This window comes from Scleropages formosus, chromosome 22 (assembly GCF_900964775.1).
Source record: "Scleropages formosus chromosome 22, fSclFor1.1, whole genome shotgun sequence".
NCBI classification, from domain to species: Eukaryota; Metazoa; Chordata; class Actinopteri; order Osteoglossiformes; family Osteoglossidae; genus Scleropages; species Scleropages formosus.
In genome coordinates this window covers 5508243-5528914 of record NC_041827.1, presented here as the reverse complement: position 1 = coordinate 5528914, position 20672 = coordinate 5508243, and the positions used below count along the sequence as shown (strand labels likewise).

Below are 20672 nucleotides of genomic sequence, written 5' to 3'. Positions count from 1 at the left end.
GTTCCGCCACCAAATTGCCAGGGCAGCTTGTGAACCAGCTCAACTTGGCTCCTTCACTCAGCCCTCCCATGTCTCACACTTTCTCAAATCCTTTTCTCACATATCCCACCCAAAGTGATATGAAGGCTTTCCAGCACAGACAGTCACTTTACACACATAATTTGTCTTCAGAAACTCTCTTCCTCTGATCCTTGGATGGCAGAATCACTGGCGAGATTGAATATTTCCATATTATAAATTGTGGTTGGCATAAAACATATTAACATGTTTGCTGTCCATCGTGTTTAATACCAGAAATTACTGAAAACCAACACATCCCACCAAACATGAATTGCAATTTATTCAGTTTTTGATTTATTCAGGGCAAGCACTACCTGTGGTGTTTTTGTTATTTGTACATTGTAAATAATATGGAAAATCATAAGGCTTTTTAGTTGCTGATATGGAAGGGGGGTTATTGTACCTATGGAAAAGAGATCTTATTGTAACGAAGTAGCCATTATAATGTATTGCAATAAAGAAACATTACTTGATGCATCAAAAAAAGACAAAAAATTAAGTCTGGACTGAGTCTTGACTCTTCTTGCAGTTAGATTAGATTCAAGAGTATACTTACTCTTAGAGTTATAAATGTTCATCCATTTAGACTTTCTACTCTGAAAGTAATTATATTACACCATCTTTTATGGTGTCAAAAGCTTTCATGTAAGAAACCTGAAATTTACAATAATTATCAGGAAAAATTATATAGAACTAGTACTCTTGTTCTGTGCTTTCCAACTAAAAGTACTGAATTTCTAACATAATTTGCAGACATATATATACCATATCACATTTTGCCAATGCTGAAATAACCAGTGATTCTTCTAACTAACAGCAGATTATTGATCATCAGAAGCAAGAAACTATATGTTGTTGGCGAAGTAAATACATTTATACAGCTATATGCTGAACCTTCAACACAAGCTCAAAAAGGAGACAACTTTGTAGTTGGCTGTGTGACAAAATAATATTGTCTGTGTAAGGCAATGAAGAGGTTTTCTGTTGAAAAATAAAAGTACATGTTTAATATCATCGGCACTGATGACAGCCACTGGTAAAAATTTCCAGACCTTGTCTGAATCAGTGCATTTACAATGATCTTACAAACTCTCAGATTAGCAATATTTATTCTCCTCCCTTGTTTGACTGGTAAGGAATATTTATACTGGATCTATAAGTCTGTGCCACTTTGCTCTTTACCTGACTGAAGAAGAAGAAGTCTCGCAGATGGACATTTCTGGATCCCCCAAAATTCTCAATTGTGCAGGCAGGTGTAAAATTACCTGTGTCATTTCAAATCAAGAATGAGACACTCAGTTGTACTCCACTCTATCTCAAAATACAACCAATACATGTCTGTGGAATATAAACAAGAAACGTTCGACTCCCAACACTGACATCAATAATTAACAGCGGTGCGCCCAAGGTAATTTACCTTAAAGGATATGCAAGGAACCGCTGAGCAATTTCCTGTTACGTGATAGGTGAGGAGCCGATTATTTGCACTTCCTCACCAATTGCAAATGTATACACATATTTTGCTATTTTAAAATGTTTTACATAAAAGTAAACTTACCAGACTCCAGTTATTGAGGAAAGCTGTGATGAACATCTCACATTTCTGGTACAAGTTCATCATCCAGTCCTTCTTGTCTTAAAAAAAAGCCTAAAGGTGCGATAACGTTTGTAAGCGACCAGTGGATTTAGTCTTTGTTCATTCAGTTGATGCTTTTCTCCAAAGAAATTTTCTGTTTTAAAATAATCATAATTACTTACATTACCCTGGATGGGTATTTTTTCTGGAGCAATTTTGGGTGAGTACAATGATACTGAAGCAGGAGATGAAATTTGAATCTGAATCACCTGAGTCCAAAGGTCGCAGCTGTGACCACTACTCTACCTGCTGCCCCCAGCCTTATATTTACATTTACATTTGCATTTATTTATATGATATAGATTTACATTTGGCTTTATTCATTTAATTATTTTTGTACCAAAAAAATTTAAAGTTTGCAGAAAACTCTGTTTTGGGACTCTCCCCATTATATAACTGCGAAGATTAATACGATGTTGTCTATACATGAGTATGTATAATTTATACTCTGCCGTAAACCATACCTAAGGTCGGCAGTGAGCAAAACCTATGGTGATTCTCTTGGGCCAAACTGAATTTTGAAAGGAACAGCCAACAGAAACTTAAAGCTGTTTTTTAATGATGCATTTAGTGTAAAAGTAAACAAGTGCATAAGTGGCAAGAAAAATCCCAGAAAAAAACATGAACTGGCATTTCCAGGCAGTCAAAACTAAACATTTATTTTCCAAGTGTGGTTTGTCTGGTCTATGTGTTTCTTTGTTTTCTCTTATAACTAAACGTCGAAATGTTATTATACTGTTTTGGACATGAACACGAGAAATGCACTGAGTTCAGATAGTCTGACAAAAAAATGTTCATCTCTTCATCAGGTGGAAATTTTGCAAATTTTAATTTACATAGATGATTTGGACAATTGAAAATCCTTGATTATTTCAAGTTAAACTGAACAGTGCTTGAATGAATACTGTTTTCCGGAATTTAACATATTAATGTAAACATTAGTGGTTTTTTTAAAACTAAACATGGTGAATGTCATGTTTTATTTATACCCTTTGCTACAGTACAGATGCATTTGGCAATGTGGGCCCTGTGCTTTTCAACAGAAAGAATTTAAACCGTTTTACAAACTATGTAAAACCTAACAAGAGTCAAACATTTAAAAATATGCTCTTGCTGGATTCACATAGTAAACACGGCTTATATTCTTTCCATGTGGTGAAGTACACATTGGTTCAAAAAGGGCAATTCTTCAACTGAACACATTATTATTATTATTATTATTATTATTATTTAGTAAATCCTGTGAGCCAAACTTCTGCTGCCTTCGGTGAGCTCTCCCGTCGAGATGCGGGTGCAAGTCCAAGTTCTGCTAGTAGTGAACTTTTACCAATGATGAATAGTTCAGAACTAGCGGAATTCCAGACATACCCCCAACACAGAGCAGCACCTAGCATGATGTCGAGCGGGAAGATGGCCTGAGATGGAAAATCATTGGAACACTTCTGAAAATACATTAACATTTATTCATTTGTCTGACACTTTTCTCCAAAGCAACTTACAATGTTAAGGTTACAATTATTTACTCATTTATACAGCAGGGTAATTTTACTGGAGTAATTCAAGATAAGTACTTCGCTCAAGAGTACTACCGCCAGAGGTGAGGATCAAACCTGTAACTTTTGGGTCTAAAGGCAGTTGCTCTAACCACTACACTACCAGCTGTCCCATATACTAATTAAGTGGTAATGCAGGAGATCTGCTAAAACTTAATCCTTGTCAAGAACTTCATTATTAGGCATGTAGTCCACATTGGGATAAACCAGTAATTCACACAACGGCTTCTCACTATGTGAGGTCAAAGAACGTGTGTGATGGCACGGGGGAAAAGCTATCTGCTATTTACATGCACCATACTGGCATATAATAGACAGTTTTAAAAAAAATATTATAGCATTGTGTGTTCAGATTTTTGAATTGGCCAGTCTGTATTGAAACTTTACATCTTTAACAGTTTAATTTTTCATTGCTGTTTGATAACCACAGTCTCATGAAATATTGAATAGCATATATATTAACTTTACATTAGTGCTGGAATTTAAAAAAAACAACTATATTTACAATGAAGTCGCTACTGTCATAGTGAAAATGTAAAAGAAGGAAATGTTGATTCATTTGGAAATAAACTACATGAACTTATTCACCTGAAGTCAAATAAATCATTATGAATAGTGATGATGTCAGTCATCTCTGGTCTTCAGGAAACCAGCATGTTATTTTACCTTCCAAGGAACAATCATAGGTGTGGAGCTACATATTTTAGATATTTTTTAATGTAAAAAAAAATCCCCTACATTTCTATTTTCACATGATGTGAAAGTGAACCAGTTGTACCAATAATCAATTGCTGCAAACTCAAATACAAAGCAACAACTGCATTCATCCAGAAAAGTTATAAAGCATACCTACCTATGAAAGATTTTACTTACAGAGTCCACTCGTCTTATTCCCAGTTGGCAGCAACATTTTTAGAATCATCTTATGATGATATGGAGGTGATGATTTAGAAAACGATTTTCCTCAAGGTTTTAATGCAAGCAATATATTTACAGAAGCAGTGAAATACAAAACCATTGTTTAAGAAAGAGCACAAAGTCAAGACCTGCAAAAATAAAGGCGAATGACTGAATGGCAACGAAAACAGGGGAGAGGTATTTACAGTTCTCGTGCACCGCAGTCATGGCTCCTTCCCATGAAGAGTGACTTGAGTGCTTCCAGCGGTCCATCCCAACACACTCTTCAAGAGCCACTTAACAAGAGTGGGAAGAGAGCGTTATGAAAAAAGGCACGCTACAGCATGCAGCGAGATTAAAACTAGCTCTCAAGAGGTTTTTGGATAAACTCTCCTTTCCCTGATCTGAACCATAAATCCTGTAAGATTAAGGTGGTTTCTATCTGCAGGCGTGTCAATATTAATCAGAGTTAAAGAAGACGCGACCTCCGACACCCCAAATGTCCAATTAAGCTGCTTTGGTCAAATGGAAAAGCTAAAAACTTAATCTACATTGTGCCACTATTTTTAGTTTCCCAACATACATCCGAAAAACAGGGCAACCTGAAAAAATGTAATGAAAGCCAAGATGGAACCTAGAATGAATTCTCTTAGTCTTAGAGGCCAACAGACACACAGAACTCTAGATTCAAAGTACAAGCGGATTGTTAGAATTTAAAACATTGTTGCCATCCTCCAGAAGGAGGTCATGTTTTTAGCGATTGCACTCATTTTAAATTTGAATTCAATTTAACATGGATAATAGAAAATATTATTTTCAAATAATCAATTGTCCTGCACCTTGACATTACAGACATTTAACACTTGTAAACTGTTGGCTACTATCATGGTGAATTGTTGGAAATGGGCCTCATGTAAATTATACAAACACCACAGTGGAGGTTGGCATCTGGGTACTTGTTGCTTTGTAGGTCCTGGCTTTTCTCATAAAATGCCACAGTCTGTTTAAATTTGATCACATCAGAACTTCACCCGATAATCAAAGTGCTTTAATAACATGCAAATGAGAATGAGACCTACGATCCGAGTTTCCTTTACAACTGCGTCCTGATTTCTTTGTCAGAGAGAAAAGATGCTCCAGTAACCAAACACACAAAGGATCTACTCAAATAAAATGGCTTTTATATGTTCCCGTGTGTCCCTGGTTACCACTGCGCCCTGGGATCCTTAGCATGAACACCTACCTGTCTTTAGCAGAAGACATATGGTATCACATCATGACCTGAAATTACTGAACAAGTGATCTTTTGAACACATCTGAGTCATTAGACATCTAAATCTTTAAGGCCTGTAATTGTAAGCAGCTAACGGGACCCTAAAGTACCGGACTGTTGTTGAGAGCATCAACTTAAGGTGAAAGACACTCTGCCATTCACCATCTGGGGCAGCACAGGAAGGTGGTAACACACTCCGTAACATCACACTGATGGCCCAGTTAGAGTCACATTTCATTCTGAACTTTATTTAACTCCCCAAAGCTGAGAGCATGGCAGATCACGCTCTGTTTGCTTGTTGTCAAAAAGATGTCTGATTGTTTAACATTTTGATTTATTCTCTGTATTGTCTATTGTCTGAAACATGTGTTGGACATTGAGACTTTTTTGTTTCATTTGTATCTTGGACTTTTTTTTTCAGTTAATGTTTCGGTGTGTTATGACATGCGAGGCAAGATTCAGGTGTCCTGCCGGTGTCTCCCAATAATAAAAACTACATTCCTTCAGTCTAAGTCCTGTGTGTGTCTTCTTTCTGACCACCAGACAAGTATTGGACATCTAGACAAAATAACATCAGGAAAATATTTTCAGATAATTAATTCCACCGCACCGTTTTGAAGACACAGAATAAATATAAATTTCAAGTGATTAGTGAATTTATGGAAGTTGCCTCCACGTAAACACTATAAATATTGCTAGGACAATGAGGCTTTAGGTAATTGGTACTTTCACAACATTCATGCAAACATTATTGAATTTATCTGTAGAAAATTTACCTTCACAGGCAGAATTCTCATAAATTGAAGTGGTAGTTGCAGCCATAGCTTTACCTTTTAATTTTTGTTTGTGAACCACAAAATCTACACCCATTTTTGCCAAAATATCAGTAAATACCATTAAAATGACACATTTATCTCAGCAGACAACATTGACCTTCATAACAAACTGACAATATTCCCTTCTTGAATTACTCTGAAATAATGGAAGACCTTCGTTCATTTGGCTGTTTTCTAGCTGTTATGTATCACACTTAACAAACTCTCATTGAGCAAAACAAAACAAAAACAAAACAGAAAAGACCAAACATATCAATGAAGACTAGTCAAATTATTTTTATTTGACTTCTATGTTTTGTCAATGGGAATTGTCGGTACGTTGGTATGTTGTATGTGTGTATGTATGTTGTATGTTTGCACGTACATTTTACGTCACTTCAGGCAAAGTGCAGCAAAGAATTTCCCGCAGGCATTAGCAAACTTTCATCCATTTGTTAATGTGTTCATTCAAAATCAAGCGTAAAAAGCCCAAAATGAAATCTGAGCATTCAAGAAAATGTTTTATTTTATTACAACTTGGTCAGATCAGTGGTTACACACACACACACATTCAAGTAAAATAGTTTTTAGATGCTCCCGAGATTTTCTGGATACACCATGGTTAGCAGGCCTTAGCAGCACTGCCTACATTGACTTCAGCAGAAGACATATGCTAAGATGCCATGACCTGAAATTTCAGAATAAGTGATCTTTTGGCTGTATCTCAATCATTAGAAACCTAAATCTCTAAAACCTGTAATTGTAAGCAGCTAACGGGACCCTAAGGTACTAGAATGATGTTAACAGCATCAACTTAAGGTGAAAGACACCTACGCCAAGTAATGCCAGGAAATAGGTGGATTAACTTTCAAAGAATCTCTTTTTGTCCCCTTCAACCCCTAAACGTATTAGGTAGGCGCCAATGCTAATCCAATGTAACTTCAACCCAGGTATAAAAGAGAAAAGACAGACATCTGAGGGATGTTGGCTGTACCATCTGCAGAAGAAGCAGAGAGGGTAAGAGTAGCCAGCCTCAGGAGGACATCTTCAGTGTGTTCATAGAACCCAGTTGGTTTTGTCAGACTCACTGAGAGCCATACTGAAATGGCCCAAGAGTGGGGAAATGCAGTGTTTGCAGCCAGACGGCGAAACGATGAAGAGACAACAAGGGAATCGGCTTTCACGTATACCAACAGCAACAACACCAGAGGTAAAAAGGATTCCTTTCACTACTGTATAGACATCTCTGTGGAACCATAATATTGAAATACAATGATTACTTACTGTATTTTAATAATGGTTAATAGATTTACACTGAAATACAACACAAATTGGATGGCTATATAGTACTCTGTAGAGCACTGTAGCTTTTGTACTTTGACTTGAATTTAGTAAATATAAATACAACTCGCTTTTCATACCTACTAAATATACACACACACTTTCCAAACCGCTTGTCCCATACGGGAACGTGGGGAACCGGAGCCTACCTGGCAACACAGGGCGTAAGGCCGGAGGGGGAGGGGACACATCCAGGACAGGACGCCAGTCTGCCGCAAGGCACCCCAAGCGGTGCTCGAACCCCCAGACACACCGGAGAGCAGGACCTGGTCCAACCCACTGCGCCACCGCACCCCTTACCTACTAAATATATTTCTTCTAAATTAAAAACACTATAAGTGCATCTTCATTTTATCCAACAGATCCTTTTGAGGGTCCGAATTACCACATCGCTCCCCGATGGGTGTACAATCTCTCCACAATGTGGATGATCTTTGTGGTCATCGCCTCCACCTTCACCAACGGACTGGTGCTGGTGGCCACAGCCAAGTTCAAGAAGCTCCGCCATCCGCTCAACTGGATCTTGGTGAATCTGGCAGTGGCAGACCTTGGTGAGACCCTCATTGCCAGCACCATCAGTGTCACCAACCAATTCTTTGGATACTTCATCCTGGGACACCCAATGTGTGTTCTTGAAGGCTTCACTGTCTCCAGCTGTGGTAAGATGCACAAGTATTGGATAAAATGCTTACAGCACACAAACACTACCAAATTTTTGTTTAGATATTGCACAGAATAGTGATCAAAATGCCTAAAGCTCTTCTGATTCTGGAAATAGGCCAGAAAAGGAATAAATATCAGAAATATTAATGTAATACATATAAAAATATATTTGAATTAGGAGACATTTCTGTGTTTTCTTTTCAACTGATAAATTCACTTGTAAGTGACAAATACATTTTATTTAGAAATCTAAAGAAAGCGAATTTTTAAACATTTGAAAATACTTGACTGGTTAGACATAATGAAACAGAACAATACATAACAATACAATGGATAAATGTAAATAACACATGAAAACGTTACACTGAGCTGTCTCACATTCAGTCTCATGATTTATGTTTCCACTTCACATAAACTGAACAGGTATTGCAGCACTGTGGTCCCTGACTGTCATCTCTTGGGAAAGATGGGTGGTTGTGTGCAAACCTTTTGGAAATGTCAAGTTTGATGCCAAATGGGCAACTGGCGGCATTCTATTCTCCTGGATATGGTCCTTGGGCTGGTGTGCACCTCCCATCTTTGGCTGGAGCAGGTTGGCATTTTCATTGAAGTTTTTCTGTGAGCACACTGACCAAAAACATGTCTTCAGAAAAGAAAAATAAAAACAATTATTTCCTCCATCTCTGTCTCAGATTTTGGCCTCACGGTCTCAAGACCTCCTGTGGACCTGACGTGTTCAGCGGCAGCGATGATCCAGGAGTTTTGTCCTACATGATTGTACTCATGATTACCTGCTGTATTATTCCACTTGGCATCATCATCCTTTGCTACATTGCTGTCTGGATGGCCATCCGTGCTGTAAGTAGCCAGTTCGCAATTACCTTGAAATTAATACTTACAGTGTATTTTTGGTAATTAAATGACAATTAATAGAAGATACTACTATACTGAATACAGTTAAATGAATGAGCGCTTAGAGCCCAAAATGCACGAACCCTAAACTTGTCCCATCTCCCACAGGTTGCACAGCAGCAGAAAGACTCTGAATCAACGCAAAAGGCTGAGAAGGAAGTCTCCAGAATGGTGGTTGTCATGATCGTTGCTTACTGTGTCTGCTGGGGACCATACACATTCTTTGCCTGCTTTGCCGCAGCCAACCCTGGATACGCCTTCCACCCCCTGGCTGCAGCGTTACCCGCCTACTTTGCCAAGAGCGCCACCATCTATAACCCCATCATTTATGTCTTCATGAACCGACAGGTGAGTATAGCTTCCAAGGTATTAGCAGTCGGTCTCACTGGGTAAACTGTGACGGTACTGAGTCTATGCGTATTTATGCATATGCCATCTTTTCAGTTATGAGTGTGCTTCTTTTTTCTTTTTCTAAATCTGTTTGATTTTGCTTTCCCCCCAGTTCCGTGTCTGCATCATGCAGATGTTTGGCAAGAAAGTGGACGATGGGTCAGAGGTGTCCACATCCAAAACAGAAGTTTCATCTGTGGCTCCTGCATAAACGCACCTGTTTTTCGTTCAACTTGGAACCTAACCTGGACAGCTCTGTCGATCCGAGCTGAAGAGATGGAAGAAAAGCAGAAAAGGAACTGTTTGTTTATACTGTACATCTTTTACTTCACATCGCTTTCCCTGAGATTACTGTGGAACACATAATGCAGTTAACATGTGGATTTGTAAAAGCAGCCCTCTTCCCATTTTGCATTCACTGCAGTATTTTGGACCGACCCTTACATTTGCATTGTTTTTTTTCTTGTAAATCTGCAGGGTCTAAACCATGCATACAATGCTTATTGATCCTCTTTGGCTGTTTTTACTGGTACATGTATTAATTTTGTCAATTTAGATACACTTTTGAAAATACAGCTAATATATCTATTTTTCCAAGCTGTCCTTACGGAGTTCCCTGTGAAAGTGAACATATTGCAGAACTGCATAGAACATAATCCACTACCGTTGTAAAACGTGTTTCCACAACGATGTGAAAAGATGTGATGAGCTTATTTTTGTTTATTTCTTTGGAAACCATAAAAATAACTGTAATCATTCTATAGGAATCTGCCTTAGGTAGATTTGTATCTGAATGACATCTTGCAATTTAAAAAAAAAAAAAAAAGTAAAATATTAGAAAATTTATATATCTAATATTGTTTTATGTTTTTTGATGAAAATAAAATGTGCAGCAAATTTAAAACACAAAAATGACTTGCATTTTTCATATATCGACCCAACATCCAGGAAATCGTGATATTGTTCTGGTGTTACTTCAAACAGCAGCAATTAACACAGTTACAAGGGCACATATTTATAACTTAAACACTGCCAAAGTACAAGGCCCAGGACAAGCTCTGCTGTAGCACCACTGCGTATAGTACATATCCTAAGCTGTTCCAAGAGAAATGTTATTTAAATGTGTACAGTTCTATGTCTGCTTGGGTAAAGCAGAGGCCAATCGAGTAAACTATATTAATTTTAATATTTCTAACAAATGTATTTTTATGCAAGAAATTTCATGTCACACTTCCATAAATATAAGCAGGGTGAAAAGTACTTACCCCTGAAAACAATCTTGTTCACAGTTTCTGTGGGTTTCTACATTGTAACTTATTACTCTTACGCAGAATATAAAAATACTCTCAAATTTAATTTTTTTAAATGGTATGGATGCTAATAAATTAGCAAAGGCAATTACACTGCAATTACATATTAGTCCTGAGCAGCTACAAATGCGTTTCCATTTTGAGCTTTAGTAAAAAGACAATTTCTTTGAGTTTCTCTTAATCCCCAGATGAGATGAGGAGGCCAAGGCAATCACTTATTTTGAACATAATGGAGATAAGCTTGTCGCCTGAAGGTGAGAAACATGACACAAGAGCAATCTTATCCAAGGAAGATTAACCTTAAAGCAATACCCTGACTTAAGGTTGACACTTTAAGCGTGCACCTTTTATTTAGAGTCACCAATTTACACAAAGTCTTTACTCCCGAGAGTTGCGTCTTCTCGTACTGGCTTAAATTTGATCAGAAATAATCCTGATCATTTCCGTTCACTATAAAATGTCTAGATGGACAAGCAACACAGCTCAGAAGGAGGAGAGAAGTAAGTCAAACACAAGCCACATGCAGGAAAAACAATTAAAAGAATGGCTGAAAATTGGAGGGAAGTTGTTTTTGCTGCCAAAATACATGAAGGCACAACAAGAGAGTCGCCCTTTACCTACACCAACAGCAATAACTCCAGAGGTGAGACTAGCATCACAGTTTTATGTACAACATACAGCTCAGTTTTTTTGGAATTTCAATAATTTGAAAAGGAGAGTATGCTTTAACCGAACTCTTTAATCATGTCTTTATTCGCGTAAATCAGAGCTAAACGATTTCAATTACTGTAAATATATCTTTCTAAAAACACGAAACTGTTCTTTTGAAAATGTGAGGACATGAACAGAATTACTTTACGGCTAGTTGTTTTTTTTGTCCCAGCATTTTGCATTTTTAATTAAATGTGAGAGAAAACTATCAGATGTGGGACTTTAAAGATTGTAAAGACCGAATTATATATCTATATGCAGTAAATACATATATAATGGATATATAACTATAACCATATCTACATTTCAATTAAAGTTCTAAGGTTGGCCTGAAAAAAACTTTAATTTCATTGAAAACTGAATGAAACGTGTAATTACGGGTACCAAAATTGCAGCTGATAGATCCAGATCTTTGTTTCAAATACTTTATCCTTCATTTTATCCAACAGATCCTTTTGAGGGTCCGAATTACCACATCGCTCCCCGATGGGTGTACAATCTCTCCACAATGTGGATGATCTTTGTGGTCATCGCCTCCACCTTCACCAACGGACTGGTGCTGGTGGCCACAGCCAAGTTCAAGAAGCTCCGCCATCCGCTCAACTGGATCTTGGTGAATCTGGCAGTGGCAGACCTTGGTGAGACCCTCATTGCCAGCACCATCAGTGTCGTCAACCAAATCTTTGGATACTTCATCCTGGGACACCCAATGTGCGTTCTTGAAGGCTACACTGTCTCCAGCTGTGGTAAGATGCACAAGAATTGGATAAAGTTCTTATGGCACAATAGCATTTGAGCAGGTCACTATGCCTAAATCTTAATTAGTGTGGGACAGTAACCCAGTAAAACAAACAAATCAGTACACATATACCCTGTAAGCGGCTTTTCAATAAATCTGTATATTAAACAAAAATGTAACATTTATACAAAAATACATGTAAATATGAAAATCTGTAACGTAATAGTGTCTCAAACAAATATAAATATAAATGTCTATAAGTACATTTTGAAGATACTGTATTATGTATTGGAATGGGGAGGATGCAGTAGTGCAGTGGTTTGGACTGGGTCCTGCTCTCTGGTAGGTCTGGGGTTCAAGTCCCCCTTGGAGTGTCCTGTAACAGACTGGCATCCTGTCCTGGGTGTGTCCCCTCCCTATCCAGCCGTTTGCCCTGTGTTGCTGGGTTAGGCTCTGGCTCCCCATGACCCTGTATGGGACAAGTTGTTCAGACAGTGTGTGTGTGTGTGTGTGTGTGTGTGTAAGAGACAATGTATTGAAACATGTTTAAAGCAGTGTTTTGAATACAGTGATATTTGTTCCACTGAACACAGGTGAACAGCTAGTAGTGTAGTGGTTAGAACTGCCCTCTTTAGACTCAAAGGTTGCAGGTTCAGTTCACATCTATGGCTGTAGTGCCCTTGGGCAAAGTATTTACCCTAAAATTGCCATACCATACCATCTTCCTCCGCTATCCGGGGCTGGGTCGCGGGGGCAGCAGTCCGAGCAGAGTCCTCCAGACTTCCCTCTCCCTGCACACCTCCTCCAGTTCCTCTGGGGAAACCCCAAGGCGTTCCCAGACCAGCCAGGAGACATAGTCTCTCCAATGTGTCCTGGGTTTGCCCCGAGGCCTCCTCCCAGTGGGACATGCCCGGAACACCTCACCAGGGAGACGTCCAGGAGGCATCCGGAACAGATGCCCGAGCCACCTCAACTGGCTCCTCTCGATGGGGAGGAGCAGCGGCTCTACTCCGAGCTCCTCCCGGGTGACTGAGCTCCTCATCTCATCCCTAAGGGTGCGCCCAGCCACTCTGCGGAGGAAACTCATTTCTGCCGCTTGTATCCGCGATCTCATTCTTTCGGTCATGATCCAGAGCTCATGACCATAGGTGAGGGTAGGAATGTAGATTGACCGGTAAATTGAGAGCTTCGCCTTACAACTCAGCTCCCTCTTCACCACAACAGACCGGTACAATGACCGCATTACTGCGGACGCCGCACCGATCCGTCCGTCAACCTGCTGCTCCATTTTTCCCTCACTCGTGAACAAGACCCCGAGATGCTTAAACTCCTCCACTTGAGGGAGCAGCTCCCCCCTAACCCGGAAGGGGCAACCCACCTTTTTCCGACTGAGAACCGTGGCCTCGGATTTGGAGGTGCTGATTCTCATCCCCGCCGCTTCGCACTCGGCTGCAAACCTCCCCAGTGCACGCTGCAAGTCTTGATTTGATGAAGCCAACAGGACCACATCGTCCGCAAAAAGCAGAGACGAGATCCCGCGGCCACCAAAACAGACACCCGCCGTTCCCTGGCTGTGCCTAGAAATTCTGTCCATGAAGATAATGAACAGAATCGGTGACAATGGGCAGCCCTGGCAGAATCCAACATGCACCGGGAACAGGTCTGACTTACTGCCGGCAATGCGAACCAAGCTCCTGCTCCGGTCATACAGGGAACAAACAGCCCGTAGCAGCGAGCCCCGAACCCCATAATCCCGAAGTACCTCCCACAGGATGCCACGAGGGACACGGTCGAATCCCTTCTCCAGGTCCACAAAACACATATGGACTGGTTGGGCAAACTCCCACGAACCCTCCAACACCCTAGTGAGGGTATAGAGCTGGTCCAGTGTTCCACAGCCAGGGCGAAAACCGCATTGCTCCTCCCGAATCCGAGGTTCGACTATCGGTCGGATTCTCCTTTCAAGTACCCTGGCATAGACTTTCCCAGGGAGGCTAAGGAGTGTGATCCCCCTATAGTTGGAACACAATCTCCGGTCCCCTTTCTTAAAAAGAGGGACCACCACCCCGGTCTGCCAGTCCAGAGGCACGGTTCCCGAGCTCCACGCGATGCTGCAGAGACGTGTCAGCCAAGACAGCCCCACAACATCCAGAGACTTGAGAAACTCGGGGCGGATCTCATCCACCCCGGGAGCCTTGCCACCGAGGAGTTTTTTGACTACCTCAGCAACTTCAGCCAGGGTAATGGACGAGTCCCCCTCCAAGTCCCCAGCCTCAGCTTCCTCTACAGAAGGCGTGTCAGAAGGATTGAGGAGATCCTCAAAGTACTCCTTCCACCGCCCGAGGACATCCTCAGCTGAGGTCAGCAGCGCACCACTTCCACTGTAAACAGTGTTTGTGGAACACCGTTTCCCCCCTCTGAGTCGCCGGATGGTTTGCCAGAATCTCTTTGAGGCCGACCGAAAGTCCTCTTCCATGGCCTCACCGAACTCCTCCCAAGCCCGAGTTTTTGCCGTGGCGACTGCCAGAGCCGCGCTCCGTTTGGCCCGTCGGTACCCGTCAGCTGCTTCAGGAGTCCTATGAGCCAGCCAGGCCCGATAGCACTCCTTCTTCAGCTTGACGGCATCCCTTACCTCCGGTGTCCACCACCGTGTTCGGGGATTGCCGCCGCGACAGGCGCCGGAGACTTTATGGCCGCAGCTCCGAACCGCCGCCCCGACAATGGAGGCGCGGAACATAGTCCATTCAGACTCGATGTCCCCCACCTCCCTCGGGACCTGGTTGAAGCTCTGTCGGAGGTGGGAGTTGAAGACCTCTCTGACAGAGGCCTCTGCCAAACGTTCCCAACAGACCCTAACTATGCGTTTGGGCCTGCCAGGTCTGTCCAGCTTTTTCCCCCGCCATCGAATCCAACTCACCACCAGGTGGTGATCAGTTGACAGCTCAGCCCCTCTCTTCACCCGAGTGTCCAAGACATATGGCCGAAGGTCAGAAGAAACGACTACAAAGTTGATCATCGACCTCCGACCTAGGGTGTCCTGGTGCCAAGTGCACTGACGGACACCCTTATGCATGAACATGGTGTTCGTTATGGATAAACCGTGACTAGCACAGAAATCGAACAACAACTCACCGCTCGGGTTCAGATCAGGGAGGCCGTTCCTCCCAAACGCCCCTCCAGGTGTCACTGTCGCTACCCACGTGGGCATTAAAGTCCCCCAGTAGAACGACAGAGTCCCCAGTGGGAGCGCTTTCCAGCACGCCCTCCAGGGACTCCAAAAAGGCCGGGTACTCTGCACTTCCGCTAGGCGCATAAGCACAAACGACAGTGAGAGACCGTTCCCTGACCCGAAGGCGCAGGGAGATGACCCTCTCATTCACCGGGGTTGACTCCAGCACATGGCGGCTAAACTGGGGGGCTACTAATAAGCCCACACCCGCCCGCCGCCTCTCACCCTGGGCAACGCCAGAATAGTGGAGAGTCCACCCTTGGTCGGCTAGCGCCCGAGGTTTGGGTCGGCCAGGCACTCGGCCCCGACCACCACCCAAATCACAATGCACCGGCCCCTTACGGTCTCTCCGGCAGGTGGTGAGCCCACCGAAGAGCCTAAAATTGCTCCCCTGTATAATTGTAAATTGCTTTGGGGAACAGCATCAGCTAAATGAAAAAAATGCAAATACATATTATTTTTACATGTGCATAACTTTAACTTTTATCAAATACAAACAATGAACAAACTCAAAAGTAAATGTGCCTAGTACATTCCATTGTGCTATCTTAAATTCAGTTGTACTAATTATGATCTCAATTTCATCCTTCCCTTGTCCCTTCAACAGATATTACTGCACTGTGGTCCCTGACTGTCATCTCTTGGGAAAGATGGGTGGTTGTCTGCAAACCTTTTGGAAACATCGGATTTAATGGCCGTTGGGCGTCAGTTGGTATAGTTTCCTCTTGGACGTGGTCCATCATATGGTGTTCACCGCCAGTCTTCGGCTGGAGCAGGTTGGCATTTTCATTGAAGTTTTTCTGTGAGCACACTGACCAAAAACATGTCTTCAGAAAAGAAAAATAAAAACAATTATTTCCTCCATCTCTGTCTCAGATTTTGGCCTCACGGTCTCAAGACCTCCTGTGGACCTGACGTGTTCAGCGGCAACGAGGATCCAGGAGTTCTGTCCTACATGATTGTACTCATGATTACCTGCTGTATTATTCCACTTGGCATCATCATCCTTTGCTACATTGCCGTCTGGATGGCCATCCGTGCTGTAAGTAGCCAGTTCACAATTACCTTGAAATTAATACTTACAGCGTATTTTTGGTAATCAAATGACAATTAATAGAAGATACTACTATATCGAATACAGTTAAATGAATGAGCGTTTAGAGCCCAAAATGCACGAACCCTAAACTTGTCCCATCTCCCACAGGTTGCACAGCAGCAGAAAGACTCTGAATCAACGCAAAAGGCTGAGAAGGAAGTCTCCAGAATGGTGGTTGTCATGATCGTTGCTTACTGTGTCTGCTGGGGACCATACACATTCTTTGCCTGCTTTGCTGCAGCCAACCCTGGATATGCCTTCCACCCCCTGGCTGCAGCGTTACCCGCCTACTTTGCCAAGAGCGCCACCATCTATAACCCCATCATTTATGTCTTCATGAACCGACAGGTACAACAAGACGTACGACTTCACGACACCATCCTGCTTTATGGCCCTGTTCTTTCACTTTAGATTTTCTAATTTGTTTGCATGGCCTCTCCAGAAAGTTCTCTCATCTTATTGTGTCCTTAGGCTTGAAAAAGGTGCATCCACTGTCATTGCATTTGAGTCCATCCATCTGGATACTAGTTGTCCTGCTATCACATTTCCAGAAATATTTACATAAATAGTTTATGTTGGGGTGGAGGGTGGGTGCATGGTGGCACAGCAGGCTTGGCCAGGTCCTGTTCCCTGGCGGGTCCAGGGTTCGAGTCCCCCTTGGGGTGCCTGGTGGTGGACTGGCATCCCATCCTGAGTGTGTCCCCTCCCACTCCAGCCCTGTGCCCTCTGATGCCAGGCTAGTCTCTAGCTTGCCGCAACCCAGCTCGGGACATGTGGTTTCAAACTGTGTGTGTGTGTGTGTGTCTGTGTGTGTAGTTTATGTTGTTGTTTGCTTATACCATTACCCTCATGCTTATTTTCTATTTATTAACTCGTAACATAAAGAACAGATATTTTCTCCTCCCAGTTCCGCACCTGCATCATGCAGCTGTTTGGCAGGACGATGGAAGAAGGTTCTGAAGTGTCCCCATCCAGGACTGAGGCCTCATCTATGGCTCCTGCTTAAACCTGCTTTAACAATCCAGCTGGGAACTGTCACGGAAAAGAGGAAAAATGACCCCAAGAAACACGTCCGCATGGTGCTAATTCTTATGCTCACGCAATTTACAAGTCTTGAGCTCTATACAGATGGAATATGAAGAGTTCCCTAACTGTGTGTGTATGAATTCAACACAAATAACAGAAGAAATCAAATATGTCTGAACAAAATTCTGCTTCAAATTGCTGCTATTAATCTTTGCAACATAAATTATTCATTAAAGTGCAGTTTAAAATTTACTTAGACATATCCATTTTCGCGGGATAAAACAGGCATTGTTTATATTAATTAATGTTATATATTTAAGTCTCCCTAACAACAATGTAACCCGTTTATGTTTAAATGTCACCTTCCTCGAAATGCCTTCCTCCGTGAATACCTTCGTTAAATCCGTTTTGCTTTTGTATTTTATACTTTTATTTTGTCATATTACTGTAATGGCGTACGCTAATCAAAGGGGGGCTTTTATTTTGATACGGTGTCGTTATCCCAAGAGCTTTGCATTTACGATTGTCGGCAATCCTATAGGTCTATGCGGTTGGCGCGCAGATACAATTTAGCCGGGCCTGCAGATAGCTGCGTGCTTCAGGGACAAATAAAATAATTTAGTGTAAAGATTTAACAGCCATCCGAAGAGGCATAAGGTTTGTATATAATACATTGTTATGAATGCCCTTTATTAACTGTATTTATTTTCATTATCGAATGAGACGATTTGTTATGTTTTACGGCTGGGATTACGAATCAATGAATGAGTGTGTGGTTGCCCGTTGCTGGGAAGGATTTATGAACTGAATGTGAAATATCTGTATTTTTTTTACACCAGCTCGTTGGTGGACGTTCACAAGTTAAGTTCCAATAAATTATTGAATAATATAAAACAACCAAAACCATCAGTCAAGAAATTAGTCGCGTTGGCCGTCATCACTGACTCAACTCGGTCGGTCAGTCGGTGGGTACGAAAAAACGTATTTGCTAATTGCTGCACTTTTGCAGAGGTTGGTAACTGTGTTTGTAGGCTAGTTAGTGAGTCACTAGGACTGAGAGAGTGGCTTCGTGTGCGGAAGGAGACAGATTAAACTGACTAAAGCACTTTTATGTTTCTCAAAGTAGAGCGAAGTCGCGCGCGAGATGATGACCACGTACCGACTGCGCTTCACGCGCAGCTTTCACATCGGAACGTAGAGTCGCTGCGCCCCCACGTGGAGCACAGCGGCGAAAACCGTGACGATGACTGTGATCCTGACAAGCTGCTGCAGCGTCCGTTTGACTAGAACCACAAGATTCGGCCTTGTTGTTTTCCCCAAGTGTTGCAATAATCACCCGAAGCTGCCAAATAATGAGCTCAGGACATGTCCTTTCAAATCTTGCCATTTGATGCCCAGTTATGAGCTGTCACACCATGTGGCAAACTGCATCGACAGACAAAAAGTCAAGGCAGATATAATTGTGCAGCACTGATGTTCAGAAAAAGTGGAATGTCCCCCCCAGCACTGGGGCATATCTATGCTGCACAGAAAACTGGAATCAAGAGGCAGGTACCAATGTCACGCCATTCATCTGGGGGATCTCTATCTCAGTGATCCAAAGCAGTCTAGAATTTGGTACTTCAAATTATCTGACCTCAGCCTGTCGTGCACGGAGAATTTTACCTTGGAATGAGAGTCTGTAAGTAGCCTTAGGCAGTATTGATGGCTGGCCGTCTGTTCCTTCTGGATGCTGCAAGTCTGCACTTGCATTTTTACTTTGTGTCTAAAAATCACTGTTCTGATGCAAAATTTTTATTGCTTACCCTTTTTTTTTTTTTTTTTTTACAGAGCACTTTCTTTAGTTTTGTAATAAAAACAAATGTCACTTTGTCAAAGCATCGTTGAAGTTAAACTAACATTCTGTAGAGGTTAACTGTATTAATACATACTAGTCTTGTTACAAGTTGTATGTAGTAAGGATGTACTCTGCAGGTGTCATTCCTGGTTCTTTCGGTTTTTAAGGGACTTGAGGTTTGCCTTCTGCAGAAAACATTCACTGCAGTCGTGTGCCTGTGCATGTTTGTGTGTGTTGCGTTTTGCCGGGGACAGAACTGTGCGGGCAGAGTCGTGGATAGGCAGGCGCTGCAGCCACCAGTCGCCCCTTCCAGGCCTGTTCCTTGTAGCCTCTAACCCATTGTGGCAGTAGTCTCCTTTCAGCTCGGAGCTACAACTGCCTTCTGTCGCATACCTGCAATCACTTTGTAGCGTTTTCCCTTTAGTGGTTTCTTTTTGCTCAGTTACTAAAATGTTTTGATTCAGTCTTGAAAGATGGTGCCTAAAAATTCTGTAGCTGCTGCTTTGAACATCATCAGCCAGGACTTTTTTTTTTTTATTTTTTTTATTTATTTATTTAAAAATACAGCTCTTTTGGACAGAAAGAGTTCATCTAAATGTTTGACTGCTAGGCCATATTAAGTCTTGTACTGTTATGTTATTGTTCCCAGGTGTTCCCCTTGCCATCAAAACATGCAGTAAATTTGTCATTTTACTACTCTACAGCTGTTTCGGAACAAAAGGTAGCAATAGATGACCAGTTTCGACTCTTCTTGGTGGTATTCTTTTGGGTTAGCCTCAGTTTGTTTACAAGTGGTAATTTTTTGATGTTTAAAATTGAGCGGAAAACCTACGTAGTTTGTATTAAAATATTTATGTGTGCAGCCCTGATTGCTTGTTTGTTAAACTATTTTTGTGCATTTTAAACTTCAAGTTTAAAAAAAAAATAAATAAATAAAAATCTAGGCTATGCAACCCTAAGAATCTGATGAAAGCTAAACTCGGACAATATTACACTCATTATTGCACATGTCACAGCTGGTAATCACACAGTAACACAGTATTATTTTATTTTCAAATTTATTGAAAAATTTCTGTGTAGTTAAACTGTTCAAAACAAACCTGTGCTTCACAGACCCCCAGGGTTCATGGACCCCTGTCCTGTTACAAAACCTTCTGTTTCAGCTGTCTGTGCCCATGCAAATA

General features: G+C 41.6%; 2 protein-coding genes across 2 annotated transcripts; both read left to right on the top strand.

Moving 5' to 3' along the window:
- Positions 1 to 7329: 7329 nt before the first annotated feature.
- On the top strand, positions 7330 to 9751 carry opn1lw1 (opsin 1 (cone pigments), long-wave-sensitive, 1). Its single transcript, XM_018725556.2, has 6 exons — positions 7330 to 7444; positions 7938 to 8234; positions 8662 to 8830; positions 8931 to 9096; positions 9259 to 9498; positions 9653 to 9751. The coding sequence occupies exons 1-6, from the start codon at positions 7339 to 7341 to the stop codon at positions 9749 to 9751; spliced, it is 1077 nt and encodes a 358-aa protein (XP_018581072.2). The 5' UTR covers positions 7330 to 7338.
- Positions 9752 to 11393: 1642 nt separating this feature from the next.
- Positions 11394 to 17649, top strand: LOC108918401 (red-sensitive opsin-like). The gene is made up of 6 exons (XM_029247909.1): positions 11394 to 11493; positions 12011 to 12307; positions 16137 to 16305; positions 16406 to 16571; positions 16734 to 16973; positions 17533 to 17649. The coding sequence occupies exons 1-6, from the start codon at positions 11394 to 11396 to the stop codon at positions 17629 to 17631; spliced, it is 1071 nt and encodes a 356-aa protein (XP_029103742.1). The 3' UTR covers positions 17632 to 17649.
- Positions 17650 to 20672: the final 3023 nt, after the last annotated feature.